This window comes from Caloenas nicobarica, chromosome 3 (assembly GCF_036013445.1).
Source record: "Caloenas nicobarica isolate bCalNic1 chromosome 3, bCalNic1.hap1, whole genome shotgun sequence".
Taxonomy (NCBI): domain Eukaryota; kingdom Metazoa; phylum Chordata; class Aves; order Columbiformes; family Columbidae; genus Caloenas; species Caloenas nicobarica.
Genome location: NC_088247.1, coordinates 111,975,146 through 111,995,979, shown reverse-complemented (window position 1 = coordinate 111,995,979; position 20,834 = coordinate 111,975,146). Strand labels below are relative to the sequence as shown.

At 41.7% G+C, this 20,834-nt stretch overlaps 1 protein-coding gene across 3 annotated transcripts in view; it reads left to right on the top strand.

The window, feature by feature from the left end:
- The window catches only part of PELI1 (pellino E3 ubiquitin protein ligase 1), a 48,167-nt gene extending 30,149 nt beyond the window's left edge, over nucleotides 1–18,018 (top strand). For all 3 annotated transcript variants that reach the window (XM_065631168.1, XM_065631170.1, XM_065631169.1), the window contains 6 exons: nucleotides 7,050–7,194; nucleotides 8,289–8,418; nucleotides 9,984–10,085; nucleotides 12,088–12,285; nucleotides 12,396–12,584; nucleotides 15,670–18,018. In XM_065631168.1, the coding sequence (XP_065487240.1) occupies nucleotides 7,050–7,194; nucleotides 8,289–8,418; nucleotides 9,984–10,085; nucleotides 12,088–12,285; nucleotides 12,396–12,584; nucleotides 15,670–16,236 (1,331 nt within the window). In that variant the 3' untranslated portion in view covers nucleotides 16,237–18,018. The remainder of the gene's footprint in view (nucleotides 1–7,049; nucleotides 7,195–8,288; nucleotides 8,419–9,983; nucleotides 10,086–12,087; nucleotides 12,286–12,395; nucleotides 12,585–15,669) is intronic.
- Nucleotides 18,019–20,834: the final 2,816 nt, after the last annotated feature.

Here is a 20,834-nt window from a genome sequence, read left to right as displayed (position 1 = left end):
CACTCCCAAGGCTGCTTTTTTTTTTTTTTTAGTGCTGAGAAACTCCCTTTCCTAGAAAGGAAAATATTATCTTTCCTTAGGTAAAGTACGGCTACTGATCTAAAGTGACAATGCAATTTGAATATATCACAGCTGCATTACTACACCTTTCCTGTGCATCTGTAGTGAAGGATGCAAGCTGTAGACAGGATCTGGCTAATCTTGAAAGTGGAATATAGAACCTGCTGAACTTAAATTTCCAGGTATGTGTGTGAAGGAAATATGAGTTTGTTTTTAACTGTTAACTGGGAGAAGCATGAAAACTCTGGCTGATAAACATGTACTCTTCTGCATGTTCCTTTAGCCAGGTGATCGCTTCAGTAAAACTATTTTAATAAAAGCTTCCAAAAAGATTGCTAAGAAAAACAGTTAAAGAAGAATAACTTTCCAGTGCTGACTTCACCATCATGTAGAAGAAAGTGATTTCCCAGTCTATGTCTCAGCTTTCAGAAGCAGTGATGAAACGGATTCCTCATTGCTCACACCAGTGTAGATCAGCAGTAACATACCTCATGTTTCTGAAATCTGGCAACCTGGACTTGATGGAGACTTGTAATCAAACAAGAAGGCAGTCTGCTGGGAATGAATCAGTTTGGTTTGGGGGGGGTTCGTTTGTTTGTTTTGTGGTTTTTTTTGTTTTGTTTTTACTTCTCTATCATTACTTATTGCCTCTTCCTTCTTCCATGCTTGCAAATACATTCATCTTGAGAGACTAGTATTCCATGTAGACCCTTTGTGTTTCACAGTGACTTTAACTTAGGTGTTCTGGTCCTTTAAATCTGGAAGCCATGATTTTTGCCGTAGAAGGGATGAGATGTATCCATAGAAAAGAATATGCAGCACTGAAATGCTGTGCATGCCTTCAGAGGAGTTTAGTTTCTGATCTCGCAGCCAGAAGATTACCTAGTAGAAATCGACAGGAGTATTGAGGGGCTTAACTGTGTCAATGGATGTTGGCAAACTTGGGTCCTGCTTGTGTTTAGTCAGGTAACTGCACTATTCGATGTGAATTCTTTGTTTGAAGAGCAATACGGAGTTTTACATCAAAATAAAGTTCTATACAGTAACATGCAAACCTTGGGAGGGTGAGGATAAAATGTGGAGTTTTTTTGGTAGTGGACTTGCTCAGAATTTATGTCTAACTGATCAGAAGTGCACCCAAGGTGCATATTTCAGTTGATTGAAAAAATTATGCCAGGCTTCCTAAAATGAATTCTTCTCCTAGAATAATTTGGGCTGGTCCAGGTTATCTGGTCCAGTTCCCCAGCTCAAAGTGGGACTGGACAGCTTTAGATCAAGTTGTTCAGGATCATGTGCAGTTGAGGTTTGAATATTTCCAAGAAGAGAGATTCCGCAGCCTCCCTGGATTACTTTTTTCCCTAATAACTAATCAGGATTTTCTGTGTTGCAGCTTGTTTGTTGCTTCTTGTCCTGTCACTGCATGCCTGTGAGAAGAGCTGGATTATATTTTGTCCGTATCCCCCTGATTTAACACAGAATTGCTGAAGCAAGAGCTGGGTATGAGAATTGCAAGAGTAGTAAATGGAGGGACTACAAGTAGCAAATTGTATAAAAATATCAGTAGACAAGTTGTCTTGAACTTTATAAGCCAAAAAAATCCAAACCCTAGAACATGTAGATATAGAACATAAAGAAGGTAATATTGTAAAAATGGAAAAATTTCCGATTTTTGCATGTGAATCAGTGTATTTTTATTTTAATATACTCATTGACAGAGGACTTCTTTTTATACTGTGAAAGTGGAGTTATTTATGCAGTATTTTAGAAAAGGGCTAGTCTGGCACTAGCTACAGTTGCTAGCAGCCTATAATGCTGGCTCTGTGTTTAGAAAATGATGGTAATTTATTACAAAGAGACTTTTATTCTAGTATTTTTAGCTCACAGCCGACTGTTTAATGAATCTCTGCTTGGGCTCATTGAATTTATGTTCTCCCCTCCCCCACCCCATTTTAACCATTAAGATACTGCTGTTCTTGGTCTACTAAATAGCGAACTTAACCACAAGGTGCTGTGCCTTAGTGCAAACAAGATCTGGAGACTTCCTATAGAAGCCACCAAAGACTAATCATGTTCATAGTCTCATGATGAGAAAAGGCAGCTGAATGATTGAGGACGGCTGGTGAGCTAAAGCTGATAGTTCAAAACCAACCAAAATTCATTATGTCTCTAGGCCCCCCACTGAAAATGGCATATTCAGTGAAAGTGGGCAAGCTCTTAAACTCTTCATCTACTCTGAGGCACAGTTTGCTAGGTCTTCCTGGGGAATAGTCTGCCTCCAGATTTGGAGACTCGTGTTTGAATGTGACAGGAGAGAGTACAATGTGATACGGCTTTTCTTTCTGCTTGAATGTAATCAGAAGTCTGTGGCTTGTTTTCTGCCATAGCAATCTTGGCCTTCTGTGGCTCAAGGGAATGTTAAACAAGAAAGCTTGCAAGAAACAGGATTTCCATACTTTTTCAGTTTGGATGTCGCCTCTTTCCAGTCCCTAAAAACAGTTGCACAAGCAAGTATTGTGCAGGTTACCTCCTATCAGCTTTCTCCCAGCTCTGGAGAAATCAGTGTTAAGAATAAAAATATATTACTTGTTCATGAGTTCTTCCTATTCCATTTTCCTGTTCCATTTTCCAGGTGCTAACTGTAAACAGTTGTGCTCACCTCTTACCCAATCAAAGAATGCTGTTCTGAGCCTATTTTCTCTGTGTGCAAGCTGCTTTACTCACAAAATCTTTTTGATTCTGTAATACATGACTGTGCACAGGTGGGGGTTTTCAGGTTTTAGTCTCTGTAGCAGGAGAGATCTTGACATGAAGAATTTGCCACTACCAGTTCTATGATTTTGGAAGAATGTTGGATGGGGTGGGATCTTGTAGTTAACACCTTGACGTCAGTGTTGAAGGATCTTGGAGGAGCTCAGAACAGTCTGTTGTTCAGAGCCTACTCAGTGAAGCCTGCTCCACCAGTGGCCAGAGGTGCTGTTGCAAAATTAATGGTCACAGCAAAAAGCTAACTTGCACATATTTTTTTAAGCAGTCAGTTGCTTAGTTCTGTACTGGTGCTACAGGGCTAAGTTGTCTTTTAACATATTTAATTAACCTTTCCTAACACTTTCAAGAAGTCTTCTGTAGTATTCTAGAAATAAAACCTGGTCAGGTTATACTACAAGAGAAGGCCCACTATATAAATTAGTTGATCCTCCCTCTCAACTCAAGAGCATTCGCTCCCGTAAGTTCTTAAATGCTTTATCAAGCTTTGAATGATCCATAAGCCTGCTCTGTTTCAGGACTGGAGATGTTAGCCCATGGCCTGTTAGATTCATCTTCAGTGGGACAACACTTGAGTTTTATTTGCAGACATCAAATTTCACTTGGACTAGTCTTTGGGACCTCACTGGAAGAATATGATTAATCTTTCTTACTTCTGGGAAGGAAATGAGTCTTCCTTTTGGGTACAGTACATCAGGCAGATCGTACTGCGTGAGAAGCAGGGTGTAGGTTGTACTGATTTTTTTTTTTTTGTAGGGGCACTGAATTTTGCATATGCTTGAGTTGAGGTTAGCTGGGTGGTGTTAGTAGTTGTGAAAGTGGTGTGTGCAGCTAATAGAGATTCTGAGACATAGTGAAAGAAAAGTTCAAACATTCAAGCCATGTTTCTGAAAATGTACGAGCAAGCTGTTCCACTAATTGTAGTTATAGATTTCTAACTCTCGAACCTTCCTTAGGTCAAATGAGAAGTAGGTTTCCGTCGTGTGCACCAGTCTCAAAATAAACTTGACTGGATTTAGATGTGAAACAAAAAAATGTATTGAGGGGGAGCTGAGTGTTAGATGTTGGACACTTTTCCATGTATTAAGATTTTTTTTTAGTTAACGTCTTGCATTGCTGCAGTCTGTCACTTGGAACTGTTGGCCCCTTTCATGGTTTCTGCTCAGTTATCTTTCAAGAGTAGGTGACTGACCACCTGTTTAAGCAACTCTTTAAAGTAGGGTCTTCCTTAACTCCTCATGCATAGTTAATGAAACTTCAGAAGTTGACTGATTGGGAGATGGAATTTTTTAGTTTTCCGTGAAATTGTTCACTTGGGTGAAAGAGAGGAGAAGTTACGCCAAACCTTTTCTTGTACTAATGGCAAAAGTTAAGGTTATTTTTAATGTTTGCCTTCCCACCTTCTCTAAGTGAATGGATTAGCTCTTTTTCAAAGACCATAGTGTTGGGTGGATACTATTCAAATCTTTTTTTACCCTGTCATGGTATTTACTAGTCCTGTGCTATATCCTAATAGGTGGTGCTACAGATTTCATAGCAGTGTTTCTTCTGAGTTGTTAAATGTCAAGTCAAAGGACAATCATTATATATTCTAGCAAAGAAATGTGAAGCATTGCATGTGAAATGCAATGGCTAAGATGAAATTAGTTATATGTGGAGAAGGCTGAAGCGCAGGAGAGGTACCGCTGAGGAGATCAATATTCAAGCAGAAAATAGGTTAATCATTTGGGGAGGAGAAAAAAAAAATAGGAGCTGTTTTAAAAGACAATATATAAGCAACTATGATGCAGGAAGTTTTTAACATAAAAAAAGAAATACTCAAGTTGATAGTAGAAATACTTCATAATTAATTTATAACCTTATAGATATATACAGATAAATGCTTAAGATCACTTAAATAGAAATACTTCAGAAAGGAAATGTAGCTGGAGAACCAAGCACTGTTAAACACCAAGAGCTAGATAGTTTACTGTTAATGTCAGTAAACCACCCTTGCAGTGTCTCCCAAGGTATGTGGTTTCAGAGAATTTCTGGTGTGGAACTCCAAGGGGGTTGTGATGCCAGGAGGCAAGGAAGACCATAGCAAACATGAAAATATGGATGGCCATAGCAAACATGAAAATTGTGAACACAGCTAATGCTGCGGGGCTCCATTTATCAAACAGGATAATCTCCGTGTCAATATGTTATGACTATTGGCATGGTAGGAGTTTTAGGTAACATTTTAATATAAATTTGCTTTAAATTCTTCCTTTTAGAATTCTAAAGGCAAAATCTTGGGTCCCACCTACAACAGTAAATGCCCTCACCATCCCATTCAATGTACTGCTACAGGTTGGTCAGCAATCTAGAAATGCTTTGGAGCAAACTGCACTGCTTCGCTCTCTCCTGTGCTGCTGGTGCTGTTCCTTTGTGACAGATGAGGATCCTTGGATCAGTATAAGGCACTTTCTGCACCAGATGAATGATAGATACAGTACAGCACGAACACAGAGAGCTGGCCAGTGAAAATGCCCACTGGTTCCTATGCAACAGAAATATATTGGTGTAACTGTCATGTAGATGGGACGCAGACACTTCCATAGTTTTGTGCACATCAGGTTTATTACAGTGCACTCACACATCTAGCAGTGGGTTAGGATACCCTTGTGATAATGTTACACATATGTTAACCACAAAGAGAGTCTTCAGTTAACTTCTTATTTCAAGCACTATGAAATCCACGGTACCCAGATTTGAGAGCAAAGGAGGAGAGTTTTGGGAAATAATGAGAAATGAAAGGAAAAAGAAAGGTTTGGATTTGGCCTCCTGGTTGTGTTTTGCAGGCGTCACAGCCAAAGTTTGTAGGACAATAAGATGTCTTTGCACGTATTTGTGTGAAGCCCTCCCAAATACGTGGGACAGCATGTAAAAAAGCATGAAAAAGCATACTAAATTTTCAGAGAGGACTATGAGCTGATTGGAGGTGTGGGGATCAACATATCCGTGCTGAATAAGAAATTGGTAGGTTTAGAAGAGATGTCAAAGGCCAAGCTTCTCTGTGAAGGAGCGAAGATGACTGGGAGAGGGTAGGTAGAGATCGTGTCAGTAAAGGATCTTTGCGTCATCTTCTGAACGAATGTGAGCAGGATGTCAAGTGCTGCTGCTTCCTTTTCCCTGTTAGGACAGAAGATGGGGTAGATAAAATCTGCATGTGACGTCTTTTCTGCTAATATCTGCGGTCTAGTTGAGGTAGAAGAAAACAGAGAATACAGCATTGTAGTTGTGATCAAAGTTGATGGCAGGATACAAGAAACATTATGTGGGCCAAAATGTGTATTTGAACAGAAGGCAGAATGTTAACCATCAGTAGTAAAAAAGCTTAATAGCTTTTTGAGTTGATATGAAAACTTACTTGGATGAATCAAAGGAATGTTCTTGTTTTTGTTTTAAAAAAGCCTCAAACAGGCTAGCATCAGCTTTATTCTTTACTGAGCAAGTGCTCTGTTGGGTAGGCTTTCTCTATACTATAGAGTCTATAGGAAGGTCAGGGATGGGCTGGGTAGGTCAGCGGTGTCTGGAAATGTTACTAATGAGAAGCTGTAAAAAAATACTAGTATAAACTATTCATCAAAGCAGAACTATGATGAAAATTGCACTTCAAGGCACTGTTCTCATTAAGAATTATGTGGAATTCCCTCAGAAATCTTCTTAAAATAACTGTTTGTATCACTTCTGTATCTGGTTAAACACAAAAGTTCACATTGCACACCCCAAAGTTGCATGGTAGACTCCTTCCATCTGCAAATCCAGACATTTCTTGGAAAGCTCTGAATCAGATACTTCCTATGAAAACTTCCACCACTCTAGCTAATAGAATGGTCTTGCTTTGGTTTTGTTTTGTTTCTTTAATCTCCATATGGCTCTACTTCTTGATAGTTGAACCAAACATACTAAATGAAGCTATATACCATTTATACTAAAAACTAGCCTGAAGGAAAACAACTATGGATGTTTTATCAAGTCCATACTGGAATTTTCTAAATGCACTTGTGTGGCTGTGTGATCTGGTAGTTCTTCCAGGCAATTCAGCCTTAATTGATACGGCTTTATGTTTTTCAAATTTCAGGCAAAACCAAAATACGGAAAACACAAAATATTGTATCTGCTCTATAAGTGTGCAGGCTTGTGTAATTGATGGATTCGAGTCTTTTCTCTTACCCTTAATTTTATCTTTGTTTTTACAGGAAATAATGAAAAAGGTGTGCCACAACTCTTGATCAGAGACCTGAAATTTGAGAAGAAGTCATTAGCTAAGCTCATGTTTTCTCCTGATCAAGAAAATCATCCATCAAAAGCACCAGTAAAATATGGTGAATTGATTGTGTTAGGGTAAGTGTTTGTGTCTTGGTTAGAAGCAAGAATGAATGTAGAATGTCAGGGTGCACTTAAGGCAGATAAAATGCAGGTTGCTGTGAGAGGCAGTCTCACAACCTCTCAAACTCTCTCTTGCAGTGTATCTAGTGAGTGTGCAAGTGAACAGTGAGTTAATCGGCTTCACTTTGGTAGCTGATATGGTGAGAGAGTGAAGGGAGGGTTAACTTTTCCAGTGGCAAACAGGCGTTATACGTAATGCAATATATTGGAAAACGACGCTGCAGTACACGTACTTTTTTGTGACAACATGAGCATGAATGTAGAGCTCTAAACACTTGAATAGATGTTGATTTTTTTTCAGCTCTTGTGTCCTTCCCACACAAGCACTTTGTGACCAAGGCAGCCAGTTTGTGAAGGGTTTCCCAGCTGGTTCCAAGTTGGGCTGAGACAGATGACTAAGGTGATAATGTGGAAGGAGAATGTCCTTAGGACTTCAAGGATAACTGAAAGGAGTTTTATAAGAACATAGTAGCAGACTATAATACCCAAGTGCAAACAACAAGTTTGCCAGCTGGCCCGTTAATGTTGACATGTTCAAAGTGATAGTCTGAGGGTTTTCTAAGGGATTAAATTGGAGTCTAAGAGGACAGGATATCTATTCCTTATGGGTTTTTATTTCAATCAAAGTTCTATAAAATACTAGCTCTCCACCAGGGTTGGTGAGTATTTAGAATCTTTCATTTACAGTATGAACACATCATTTGGAGATAAAGCTACAGATATGCATATAACCACACTTGTTTTCATGTCATCTGACATCTGACCCAAGTCACCTGTGTTTGTCTATAGTAGCTTTGGGATTAATCTGGGTAGCATTCCTTGCCCTACAAACTTTGTGTATGCTGTAATTCCGTGGGCAATTTTCAGTATTGTATTTATCAATTCTCAGATTTAAATAGGTGTGGTTAATTGGAAATCTGTAATTATTAATACCTTACTAATTAAGAAGACTTTGTGTTTGGAATGAAAGTTCTTGCGGGTCTGTATCTCATAAGAAGCTAAGTAATACAGGAAGATGGACCTTGTTCTTTTTCTGTGCTTTTTGATAGGTACAATGGGTCTCTCCCAAATGGAGATAGAGGAAGAAGAAAAAGTCGGTTTGCTTTATTTAAAAGGCCCAAGGCAAATGGGGTGAAACCTAGCACTGTACATATTGCCTGTACCCCTCAGGCAGCAAAGGTAAGCTTGATTTGTCTAGCTAAGTCTTATGTCTCCTGATGCTGTGTAAAGAGTTCATTGAAGTCACTGCTGTTATGCTGAGATGAAAGGATGTAAAAAGCATGAAGTTCTGTCTGTGAAAAGAACGGTTCATGTTTATCCATGGTTTTTTGGTACCTGTCAGACTTAGCAAGACACCATTTAGCAAAAGAAATCTGGTGCCCAGTCCTTGCTGTGTCCGGGAAGAAAAATGTTTGGTTTTGAAATGTGAATGTTCAGGGCATAGGCTAGTCATGTAAAACGTTTTCTATTCTGTTTTCCTTCCAAACTCACTACAGACATCTGTTCTAGCTCTCCTGGTTTTGCGCTTATTCATGTTTTAGGACCAACTTTGCTTCACATGAAGCTGTCTTAAAAGATCTTTGCCAAAGCTCCGTGTGCACTTGCTACTTGGCTGAATGGGTAGGAGTTTCTCAGGCGTGAGGACAGGTGGATTTTGCAGGGCAAGTTTTATATGGCTCATAATAAATTTTAGAGCTCCCATTAAGAACCAGTAAAGGGTGGGATTCGGTCCTGAAGTTGAATTGTATTTCATGGCAAAACTATTATAGAGAAAGTATTATCATTAAATACCTCTGCCATTCAAGCATATGTGCACTTATGTTCAATAAGAAATGGAGCATTTCTGCTAAAACCAAGGGAATTTGAGAATGCTTAGTGGATGTTTAGAGAAGATCCAGTGTTGATCAGGCCCGTGAACAAATTCAGCAGTGTGAAGTGCTTGACTCTCTCAATACCTTGCCACTTAAGAATATTGATTCCTAAATTCAGGGAATGGCATTGAATATTCTGAAATCAAAAGTGTATTGCTAACTGAAGTTATTGTAATGGAATTATATCTATTGGAGATCTGTGAAAAGAACATTTATTTTTCCTAATTCTTTATGATCTTCAAGTAAGTGCTATTTAGAAACAATTTTAGACTACTTGTTCAGTTCTTCATAGTTGCAGACTAACAAATGGAAACCTAGATGACTTTGCTACAACTTCTGCAACCTCTGCTGAGTTTCTCCATATTACCTTGTTTACCACCACTGCTTGTTACATTTTTGTCTATGCATCTTATTAATCATCACTGATTTTAGTATGAACTCAGATTCCGTTTCTAGAGTGAAATCCGTAAGTTTTTGTCCTAACTTTGCTGTTGGAGAAGTTCAGGCTGAGAAGAGCATGAAGGTGTGTTATATGCACTTTTGGTCTTTGCACTCGGTTGTTTTTATTCTTTTGTGTCAAGGCCAGCATTGCTTTCACATGAAGCATGACTCATATGTCTTGGTTACGTGTATTTTGTTGCAGTGTGCAGTAAAGAGACCAGTTTGGTCTGTTGCTGAATCAATCCTGCAGCTTTTTTTAATGGCCAGGAGTGGTTTTTGTGAAGTTTAACTACAGGTGTGTCACTAACAACCATCTGCCTTAATGCATTAATTGGGCAGAACAAGAGCCCAGTTAGATACATTGTCTGTTTTGCTGCTGTATTCAGTAGTTATTGTTCACTGGTTCAATAATATTTGACTTCTTTTCCATAGGCAATAAGTAATAAGGACCAACACAGCATATCTTACACTTTGTCTCGGGCCCAGACAGTTGTGGTTGAATATACACATGACAGCAACACAGATATGTTCCAGGTATGTGAAGTTAATATGATATATAAATGTATTCTTGCTTTTGGTAATTTCTAACAAGACATCCTCTCAACAGGCTTTTTCCCTCAGACCCAAAAGTTTGGATGTGTCACTTTCGGCGCTTTACTATTCAGAAATATTTAATTCTGTTTGTTCTTAAGGCCATCATTTGAACAAAGCTATATGTCTGTGTGTCTCTTTGAGGCTTGGTCAGAGGTGAAAGTTGTTCTTTTGTGACTAATGCACACGATTATAGTTTTGCCTTTGATTGCTGGTCTGCAAGTCACGTAACCTATTTCCTAGTCCCTTCTTGCAAAATGAAGAATAAAGTACACAGTTCTCTTTAAGCAATTGGAACTTTGCTTCTAGCATTTACAAAGGAATTTGGGATCAGGCAGTTGGAGATCAGGTAGAAGAAATACAGTGTGTAAATACAGGAAAGCTTTTGACACAACTAATATGAAAAATACTCCTAACTCTTTAAGTGAACCCAGAAGTAAGTCTAGAGCATTGAGAAATGTAGAGAGAGGAGGCCCAAAGTTCAGAGCAACTTTGCAGTTCCTGTATGTGTGAGAAGGAACCACAAACACATTTGCAGCTGTGGTGCGTGCTCATATCTTGTAGCAGTTTCCTGTTTTTCTCAAAAGGAAAGGTTTTGTTTGGGGTTTTTTTGTGTGTGTGCTTTGTTCCTTCTGATTCCTGGACTGATCTTGCGTTGATTGTTGTTGTCGTTGTCACTAATTTATGGCAAGGAGTTTTGCTGTCACAGCATTTAGCTGTGACGCCAGTGCATGTTCTAAGGAGGTGGGAGGTGTTGGTAAGTGGTGGAGGAAGCTGCTGTGCAACTGCAAATACCTACAACAGAGCGAAAGGGCTGTAACAAACTAACTGCAGCATAAGCTATTGTTTGTGTGTAAGTGTTCTCTCTTCAGGCGTGCTGTGGCATGTATACTGCTCTAAAATTGCCAGTGGGAATCCACGTGTACTGATGGGTTATCCTGCTTCAGAAGCAATGGAAAAATACATTCTGACGCAGCAGTTCAGTCTAATGAAAGCTCTCCAGCCCTCACCAAAAAGCACCTCAGGCTTTTGGGTCTCCTGCCCAGCAGTTAATCAGTCTTTAATATAACCAGCTATTTTATAAGAGGCTGTGGAGAGCTCCAGGAGAGAGTGAAAGGTAGTAGTGTGCAAGTGGGCTTTAAACCTGGCTACATGGATGTTTAGGAGAGGGATATAACTTCCTTTTATGCTTTATAAGGAGAAGGACAAGATGAGTTGCCTGGAAAAGCAGTGAAACCCATGCAATACTATCAAACCCAGTAGAGCTGTGTGGGACTGCAAAACTCATTCTTCCATGCAACCAGAAAAGAAGGCACAGCTGCTAAAAAATCTGGTTACAGTCAGATGTTGCGTTCCTGTTGTGTTCTCTGCATGTTATTATAATATAACCCCTTCCCACCCCAGACATCTTGTACCTGGTCTTTCCTGATGGATTTTCTGCTTCTCAGTGCCCCACCAGAGCTGAAGTGAGCTCACATAGTCTAATTTTCCTACATTTACACCTCCATCTAGTCTGGCATTGTTCAGAATATTCTGAGCACGCAAAGTGGCTGAATATCACTTTTCTTCCTTCTAATGTGGCTTACTAGCTGTTTTGGTGCTGCTGCAGCTGGTCCAGCTGACCTGAGTGTAACCTTTCTGATGCAGCCTTCAATGGGAAATTTTCTCAGAACTGACTTAATTACATCATTTTATTTCCCTTTCCTTCAGTTGACTGTACTCAGCCTTCAGAATAGCTTTGATCACATGGAGGTGGAATAACTCATCAATTCAGATTAGACTTTAGAATCCTAACTTTAGATTGGTGGAGGGGAATACTTCAAACTGAAATATCATGTTTGGTTTTTTTTCTTGATCACTTTAAAATCTGTTGAGCTTGGATATTCCTGTACCCAAAAGCAAACTTCTAAACAGGTTTTGGTGGTTTTTTTTAATCCCTTTCCAGATTGGTCGGTCAACAGAGAGTCCTATAGATTTTGTCGTAACAGACACGGTTCCTGGAAGTCAGAGTAATTCAGATACGCAGTCTGTGCAGAGCACTATATCAAGGTTTGCCTGCAGAATCATATGTGAACGTAATCCTCCTTTTACGGCAAGGATATATGCTGCAGGATTTGACTCCTCAAAAAACATCTTTCTTGGGGTAAGGGAACTGTTTCTTTTTTCTTCCAAGTTCAGTGCAGGCAGGCTTACATTTGAACTAATTCATAGCTCCACTTCAGGCAAAGTTTTCATTGATGTAACTTCTCTTAGGAGAAAGCTGCAAAGTGGAAGACATCAGATGGGCAAATGGATGGACTGACCACAAATGGAGTTCTTGTTATGCACCCCCGTAATGGATTTACAGAAGACTCCAAGCCAGGGGTGTGGAGAGAGATATCCGTGTGTGGGAACGTGTTCAGCCTCCGTGAAACCAGATCAGCTCAGCAGAGGGGAAAAATGGTAAGAATAGTGACCAATGCTTAAAATGAATACAACCATATGCTTGGGCAGAAACAGAGGCTGGAATCTGCCTCATTCAGTGTAGCTGTCACCTCTGTAATTATTACACTGACTTCTTATGTGTCTGTGCTCATACACAAAGGTGTCTTACTCAACCTGAGTAACTGAAAGAGTTTATCTGCAAACTTGGTACTTAACTGCAGATCTAGACTGCCCTTCTAAATTGAGTTGCCCATCCACTCTGCTCCTCTGCAAACTGTCATAGTCATGCACACATTTTAAAGAGTATTTTCTTGATTCTCCCTCTTGAGTTTATGCTTTTAAGGTTTTCCCATTTCTCCTTTTTTATAGAATAACAAATAATAGTTACAGTTTTATTGACGCATGCCCACATACCTGGATATCCGTTTCTGCCTTAGCATTCTGAGTTTCCCCTCTGGTTTCCAAAGCATTGGCAACGTTTCCAGGATGTGATTGCTTTTGCTATGACTTGGGATCCCTTCGCAACAAGAAATGCTACATGAACACTTATTTAAGTGATGCATTTAGCTAGGAATGCTGACAGCTGACTTTTTCTGGAGGAGAGGAAAGCCACATGTAACAGTGTGTTTGAAGAAAACAGCCTAAAATGTGATGAAGGACTAAACAAGACTTGGCTTGTGCCATTCCTCCTTGATGTATTTCAAGTAACGTAGTTGAGAGTGCTATAGGGATGGAGTTGAGACAAGTTGTTAAAGTTGGAGAGGAGCTTTTCAGCCTTTTTTTAATGTGAGAAGAGAATAATGTGTACATTAAAAAAACAGCGAGAGAGAAGCTGACACTGGACTGCCTATGGGTATATGGTGTTGCTAGAGGAAATCCCATGGGCAAGGCTGCTTGAAGGTAAAGAGGCCCAAGATAGCTGGTTAGCATTCAGGGATTGCTGCTACCAAGCTCAAGATCAGAGCATCCCAACATGTAGGAAGTCAAGGAAGGGAGCCAGGAGACCTGCGTGGTTAAACAGGGAACTGCTACGTAAGCTCAAGTGGAAGAGGAGAGTTTACAGATCATGGAAGGAGGGGCTGGCCACTTGGGAAGAATATAAGGCTGTTGTCAAAGGATGTAGGGAGGCAACTAGGAAAGCTAAGGCCTCCTTAGAATTAAACCTGGCGAGAGGGGTCAAGGACAACAGAAAGAGCTTTTTCAAATATATGGCAGATAAAACTAACACCAGAGGCAATGTAGGCCCACTGATAAATGAGGTGGGTGCCCTGGTGACAGAGGCTACAGAGAAGGCAGAGTTACTGAATGCCTTCTTTGTCTCTGTCTACACTGCCGGAGGCTGTCCTGAGGAGCCCCGTACCCCTGAGGCCCCAGAGGAAGACAGGACAATGGAGGAATTTGCCTTGGTTGATGAGGGAGCAGTTAAGCAATCTGGACATTCCTAAATCCATGGGTCCAGATGGGATGCACCTGTGGGTGCTGAGGGAGCTGGCTGAAGTCAATGCTAGGCCACTCTCCATCATCTTTGCCAAGTCTTGGGAAACGGCAGAGGTGCCTGAGGACTGGAGGAAAGCAAATGTCATTCCAGTCTTCAAAAAGGGCAAGGAGGAGGACCCAGGTAACTATAGACCAGTAAGTCTCACCTTCATCCCTGGGAAAGTGATGGAACAACTTATCCTTGGTGCCATCTCAAGGCATATCAAGGATCATTAGTGGCAGTCAACATGGCTTCACCAAGGGGAAGTCGTGCTTGACCAACCTCATAGCCTTTTATGAGGACATAACGAGGAAGATAGATGATGGCAGAGCGGTGGATGTGGTCTACCTTGATTTCAGTAGAGCATTTGACACAGTCTCCCGTAGCATCCTCACAGCTAAACTGAGGAAATGTGGTCTGGACATTCAGGTAGTGAGGTGGACTGTGAACCAGCTGAAGGAAAGAAGCCAGACAGCTGTGGTCAATGGGGCGGAGTCTAGTTGGAGGCCTGTATCTAGTGGAGTGCCTCAAGGGTCAGTACTGGGACCAGTATTGTTCAATATATTCATCAATGACTTGGATGAGGGAATAGAGTGCACTGTCAGCAAGTTTGCTGATGACACCAAGCTGGGAGGGGTGGCTGACATGCCAGAAGGCTGTACTGCCATCCAGTGAGACCTGGACAGGCTGGAGAGGTGGGCGGGGAAAAATTTAATGAAATATAACAAGGGCAAGTGTAGAGTCTTGCGTCTGGCCAGGAACAACCCCAGGTTCCAGTATAAGTTGGGGAACAACCTGTTAGAGAGCAGTGTAGAGGAAAGGGACCTGGGGGTCGTGGTGGACAGCAGGATGACCATGAGCCAGCACTGTGCCCTTGTGGCCAGGAAGGCCAATGGCATCCTGGGGTGTATTAGAAGGGAGGTGGTTAGTAGGTCAAGAGAGGTTCTCCTATCCTTCTACTCTGCCCTGGTAAGACCGCATCTGGAATATTGTGTCCAGTTCTGGGCCCCTCAGTTCAAGGAGGACAGGGAACTGCTGGAGGGAGTCAGGGCAGGGCAACAAAAGATGGAGTGGAGCATCTCCCTTATGAGGAAAGGCTGAGGGAGCTGGGTCTCTTTAGTTTGGAGGAGAGGAGACTGAGGGGTGACCTCATTAATGTTTATAAATATGTGAAGGGTGAGTGTCACGAGGATGGAGCCAGGCTCTTCTTGGTGACAACCAATGGTAAGACAAGCGGAAATGGGTTCAAACTGGAACACAAGAGGTTCCATTTAAATTTGAGAAGAAACTTCTTCTCAGTGATGGTAACAGAGCACCAGAACAGGCTGCCCAGGGAGGTTGTAGAGTCTCCTTCTCTGGAGACATTCAAAACCTGCCTGGACACATTCCTATATAACCTCATCTAGGTGTTCCTGCTCTGGCAGGGGGATTGGACTAGATGATCTTTTGAGGTCCCTTCCAATCCCTAACATTCTGTGATTCTGTGTGATCTTGTATAGGACCGTGAGGAGCTGCTTGAAACTTTTGTCTGCATCTTCCAGGCAGATCTATATTATGAAAAAGCACCTTATGTTACTCTTCATATAACGTTAGGTGACACCTCTCTTTCTCCTTGTCCATCGCAAGGTTGAGAACGAAACGAACCAGCTCCAGGACGGCTCTCTGATAGATCTGTGTGGAGCAACACTGCTGTGGCGCACTGCGGAAGGGCTCTCACGCACTCCCACTGTCAAGCACCTGGAGGCACTGAGACAGGAGATAAACGCAGCAAGGCCCCAGTGTCCAGTGGGGTTTAATACCTTGGCATTTCCCAGCATGAAGAGAAAAGATGTTGTAGACGAAAAGCAGCCATGGGTGTATCTGAACTGTGGCCACGTTCACGGCTATCACAACTGGGGAAACAAAGAGGAGAGAGACGGCAAGGATCGTGAGTGTCCCATGTGCCGCTCTGTCGGCCCCTACGTGCCACTGTGGCTTGGATGCGAAGCGGGATTTTATGTGGATGCAGGACCTCCAACTCACGCCTTCAGCCCCTGTGGACACGTGTGCTCTGAAAAGACAACTGCATATTGGTCCCAAATTCCTCTTCCTCATGGTACCCACACTTTTCACGCAGCCTGTCCGTTCTGTGCGCATCAGCTGGCTGGTGAGCAAGGTTACATCAGACTGATTTTCCAAGGACCTCTTGACTAACACATGTGCTACCAAGGACTGCAGTAAACTGATAAGCTAAGCAATTCTGATTTTTAAATTGACTGGTTTTGTATTCTCTGGGCTTTGCTGGTTTGCATTAAGATGAAGAATTTGGGGTGTTTTTGTTTTTGGTTTTTTGTTACAACAACTAAATCCCTCTCTATCAAGAAAAGTCTGGAAATGGAAGAAACGGGGGCGGTGGGGGAAGGGAGAAGACTCCTGCTTGTTTTAGTTAATAACTATTTTCGAAGAGGTGAAGGAAGTATTGTAGAGTGAACTTCGATGCCTTCAGTTTAATGGTCTTGAATCACATGCCCAAAGTGTTTGAAAGTTGTTTCATTCTTTTTGTATATGGAGGGTGAATAGTTCAAAGAACATTAGTTTACAGCTTGGATGCAAACATTGTAAAATATAATGTGTATATTAACTCTTTTCTATTTATCTTTATTATTGAAAATAAGTAGAATGTTTAGGGAGTAGCATGGTCATAGTGTGTTACATCCAGCAATTGGATGTGTAGAGTAGTTCTGGATGGAGAATGAACGTGAGATGGAAATGGTAGAAAAATCTTTTTTAATCTAAAATACTGAGTTCTTAGAATAGTTAAATGCTTTTTAAACAAAGCTAATGCAAATTATGGTGGCATAAAGGTGTGCTTTAACCATGTCAAAAGGTAGCTAAGAAGGACTTCTTAAGATGTCTTTTTGGTAGGAGTGTATTAAGGTCTAGTTATGAGGAGAATATTTACCAGACTCTTTGAATATGCAACTTAGTCTAGATTAAGGATTTTTTTTCTCCCTTCATGCTAACACATCTCTTTATTTAGCATTAGTGACATTTGTGAGGGTTTTTCCAATGTTAAACATTAAGAAACCTGAAAGAGAAGGCTCATTTTGTTCCTTGCTCTTTGGGGCAGGGGGTGAGGGGAGAGGCGGGTGCACATGTGGGAGCAGTTTGTGAATCGGCCACCATCACAGCTTGTCACAGGCTTGTCACTCGGGTGTTCTGCCTTTCATCTGGCCAGTCACGCGCTTGCCTTTGCCCTGCTTTGTTGTACAAATACTCATCGAGGCTGCACGCGGAACAAAGTTGAAGCCTGGTACCCTGGGGATGTGTGTCTGCATCCCCTGTTAGGGAAGAGCCTGAGCTGGGGCTGGGCTGGTAAACTTGAGTGTGGGATGTTTGCTAAGGTCCGCTCACCCTGCGGTGGGCTCTAGTTTGTTGTCTCTCTCTGCTCTCCCCTCTCTACCCTTCCTTTCCCTTCTGTATCCACCAGAAAAGGCCAGTGCACTACACCCAGCCTTGCTGCTAACCCACCATGCTTCATGGCAAATACACAACCTGACCTTTTTTAGGATTGAGTTGAGCTTTTTCGGCGAGCTTTATTTCTTTTTTTCTTTTTTTTTTTCAAAATACGTACTGTATAATTGACAGTAGCAAATTTCTGTAGTTTATAGCATAGCTTTATTTTTTCCTTTTGAAGATGTTCTAACATTTTCTTGGTTTAAAGAGAGACCTATGTTGCTTAGTTGTCATGAATTATTTACTTTGACTGTCAATTGTTTCTCCATCTTTAAGAAGAAATTTTATATATTGTTTGGTTCACTCAGGAAATGCATGTGTCAGGAAACCTGTACTATAAGTTCAGTTAGCTGTCATGTACAAGTAACTGCTGTTACTCCCTTTCCATAGAAATATAACTGATTTTGACATTTTCCAGATTGTATGCATTAAGTAATGCAGCGAGAAACCCCTGTATTGTAGTTGTTCTAATCATTTTATTCAAACTATATTATACTGTAGTTTAATTTTTATTTGCAAATTAATTTATTCAAACTACGTGAGTAAACACTTTGCAAAAATAGAAATTCTGAGATTTTCTGTTGCTTTGTTTCCAAGGGATGGAGATAGCCCTTTTGTTGTCACATAAGGTGTCTGTTCTGCACGTGTGGATTAAGATCACAAAAAAACTGTGAAGAATTTGCATGTCATCCAGTCATGGATCTGAATGGCCCCTTTCAGATGTGACTTTTCAATGTGTTTTATATTTAACCCTGCATTAACAAAGGCGAGATTCTTGTTCAAAAGATACAGTTAAATGATCTCTTCCCTGAGTAAGTTACAAATAATGAAATGTAAGCAAAAACTTTAACTAAGTGGCTAGGCTCTTATAAAATGTCAAGAGCTCTTGATTCAACCTTCCACAAAATCAGATTGACACTTCTTCTCTGGTCCTGATCTTGTTGATTGCAGGGATATGAAAAATCAGAAAAGGACATGAGGAAAGCTGCGAAGCAGTTCGAGTAATATAAAGATGAACTGTGAAAGTAGATTGAGACTCGGTAGCAGACAGATGGAAAGGGCTATACTTGCCCTGTGTTAGAGGCACAGCTGGATGCTGATGTGGAGGCAACAGTGCAGCTGGGTACACGCATGTCTGACTGCAGAGGGGAAGGAGAGGTTCATGCCCAACACAGAACCATTGTTAAGCTTCTCTCTCATTAAGATGATAGGCTTTCATTATGCTTCTCCACCCCTGGCCCCCCAAAAAGGAAATGCCACAGAAGGTGGTGTAGGATAAGCAGAACCAGCTGTTTCACTGGTTAGCATTATGCCAAGAAAACCCTTCTGTCTGCCCCACGCTCTCTGCCTGTTATATACTTTTCTTGACCCAAACTGGGCTTGTTAATCTCACTTTTAAATGGGCAGAACATGGGCATTCAAATGCCTGAGACACAGAAATCCCACCATCAAAAGCGGGATAGCAGTGGTTGTGCAGTTTGAGGAACAGTTTCTGTACAACATGCCAGGTAACTAAAAGTAGTTGTCTTGACTGCGGTTCCCTATTTGAGTGCCCCCTGGGCTTCTTTAATAAACAATTGAAATGCAAGGTTTTGTACTCTGTAAACTGTAAAATGAATGTCAGATTTAAAGTAAAATGATCCCTTTGACTCAACCAGCTGACTGAAGCACTCTGAACTTTAAGACCCTTGGTTCTGAACAAATTTGGGAGCTGGGGGAAGTGCAAGAGGTGGTGCTATGCTGGCTTTGAGACTATTACAGCTTTGCTTGTGTGCTGCCTAAATTGGCCTGTTGTACCTGCAAAAAACATCCCCAAAGGAGATCTGTGGCCTTCACCTGCTTTCAAAGGTTTGTTTGAATGGAAAGAGGCATCAGTGATGCAACCAGCAGATGGGACAGGGCTGTTCCCTGGGAGATCACCACAGGTAGCTGGGACTGATGAGGGAATGCATGTGGAAAATGAGGTAAGTGTACGCTCTTCTCTAGCCGTAAAGTTTTGCGAAGATCTGTGGAAGCGCAACTGGAAATCAACAAGTAGCTTTTTGCAGTTTCTTTGTGCATTGGTGCCGTGTCCTACACAGTTCTTTGCATGATGCAGGTGATTTAATGATATAATTTGCTTCTCAGCTGTAGGAACTTGCATGGATTTAACACTGGTAAAAGGCAGCAGTTTGGCACAGCAGCTGGCTAAGGAAGCCTTCCACCTCACCCCCCAAAGCAGAGGCAGGGCAGCTCTTGGTGAGCTGACTCTTGGCAGGGCAGGAGCGGTTGCTGGGGGCTTTCCCGGGAAAGCAGTGGGTTGCCTGGCACCAGTGGAGCACTCTGTGCCCTTCGCTGACTCAGCCGCTGGGTTCTAGCAACATCACGAGCGTGTGGTGCGGCTCTCAGACGTGGGGACGAGGTTTTCTAATCCCGCCTGCCAGGCTTTTTACACCCACAAGAATAAGACCGGTATCCTGAAAGGTTTAAGGACATGGTGAAGTCACCTCAGCAGTCCTGTATTTTGAAGGTGCTTTGCAAATCCCATAATGACCCTGCTGTGGCATGCTTGATCTGTTTCGGAAGAGACACTTTCCAGGCCCAATTCTAAAAATACACTTCCAGTTTTGAAACATAAAGCTATCATGATGACTACAGATACCTGCCTGCATGTTGTCATTCAGCCTGGATTAGTTCTGGTTGCTGTTGAATCAGAACCAATTTCCTGGTCCTAGTCTTGGCTTGTGCAATCACTGCTTCCTTTTCTGCCAGAACACTGGCAAAGCTCATCTATTTTTAATTGTAGCACTCAGCTTTAATGCAAGGGCTGTGATCATCCTGGAAATGCAGCTTCTAAGGCTCTTTCATGACTATGGGAGATCACTTATACACGTGCTGTCACACACCCCGTGAAAAAGATCCAGAAAAGCATCCGCAGGAGCTGTGGCGGTTCCTGTGACTTGTGTTGGGGGCTCTTTGGCAAGTGTGGCCTCTGCACAGGCAGCAGCGAGCCTGCCCCTTCCCAGGTGCAACAGCAAGAGCTCAGAACTCTGTTTTGCTTGCAGCAAACAGCACTGTGTCAAACCAGCTCTTTATGCGCTATCCCACGGTAACGTACCAGTGACACAAGCTGAGCTGGGGAAACACTGATGTGTTCTATTGCACAATAGCCAGCTGCTTCGACTGTGCTGGGTGCTGCTGGTTGTCAGTCTGGTCCTGTCTCCTCTGAAAAAAAAAAGAGTGGCAGATTTAAAGCGCAGAAAAAAAAAATAGCACTTTTATTCCTTCAAACCTAAATGTCCCCTTGGGGACACCCA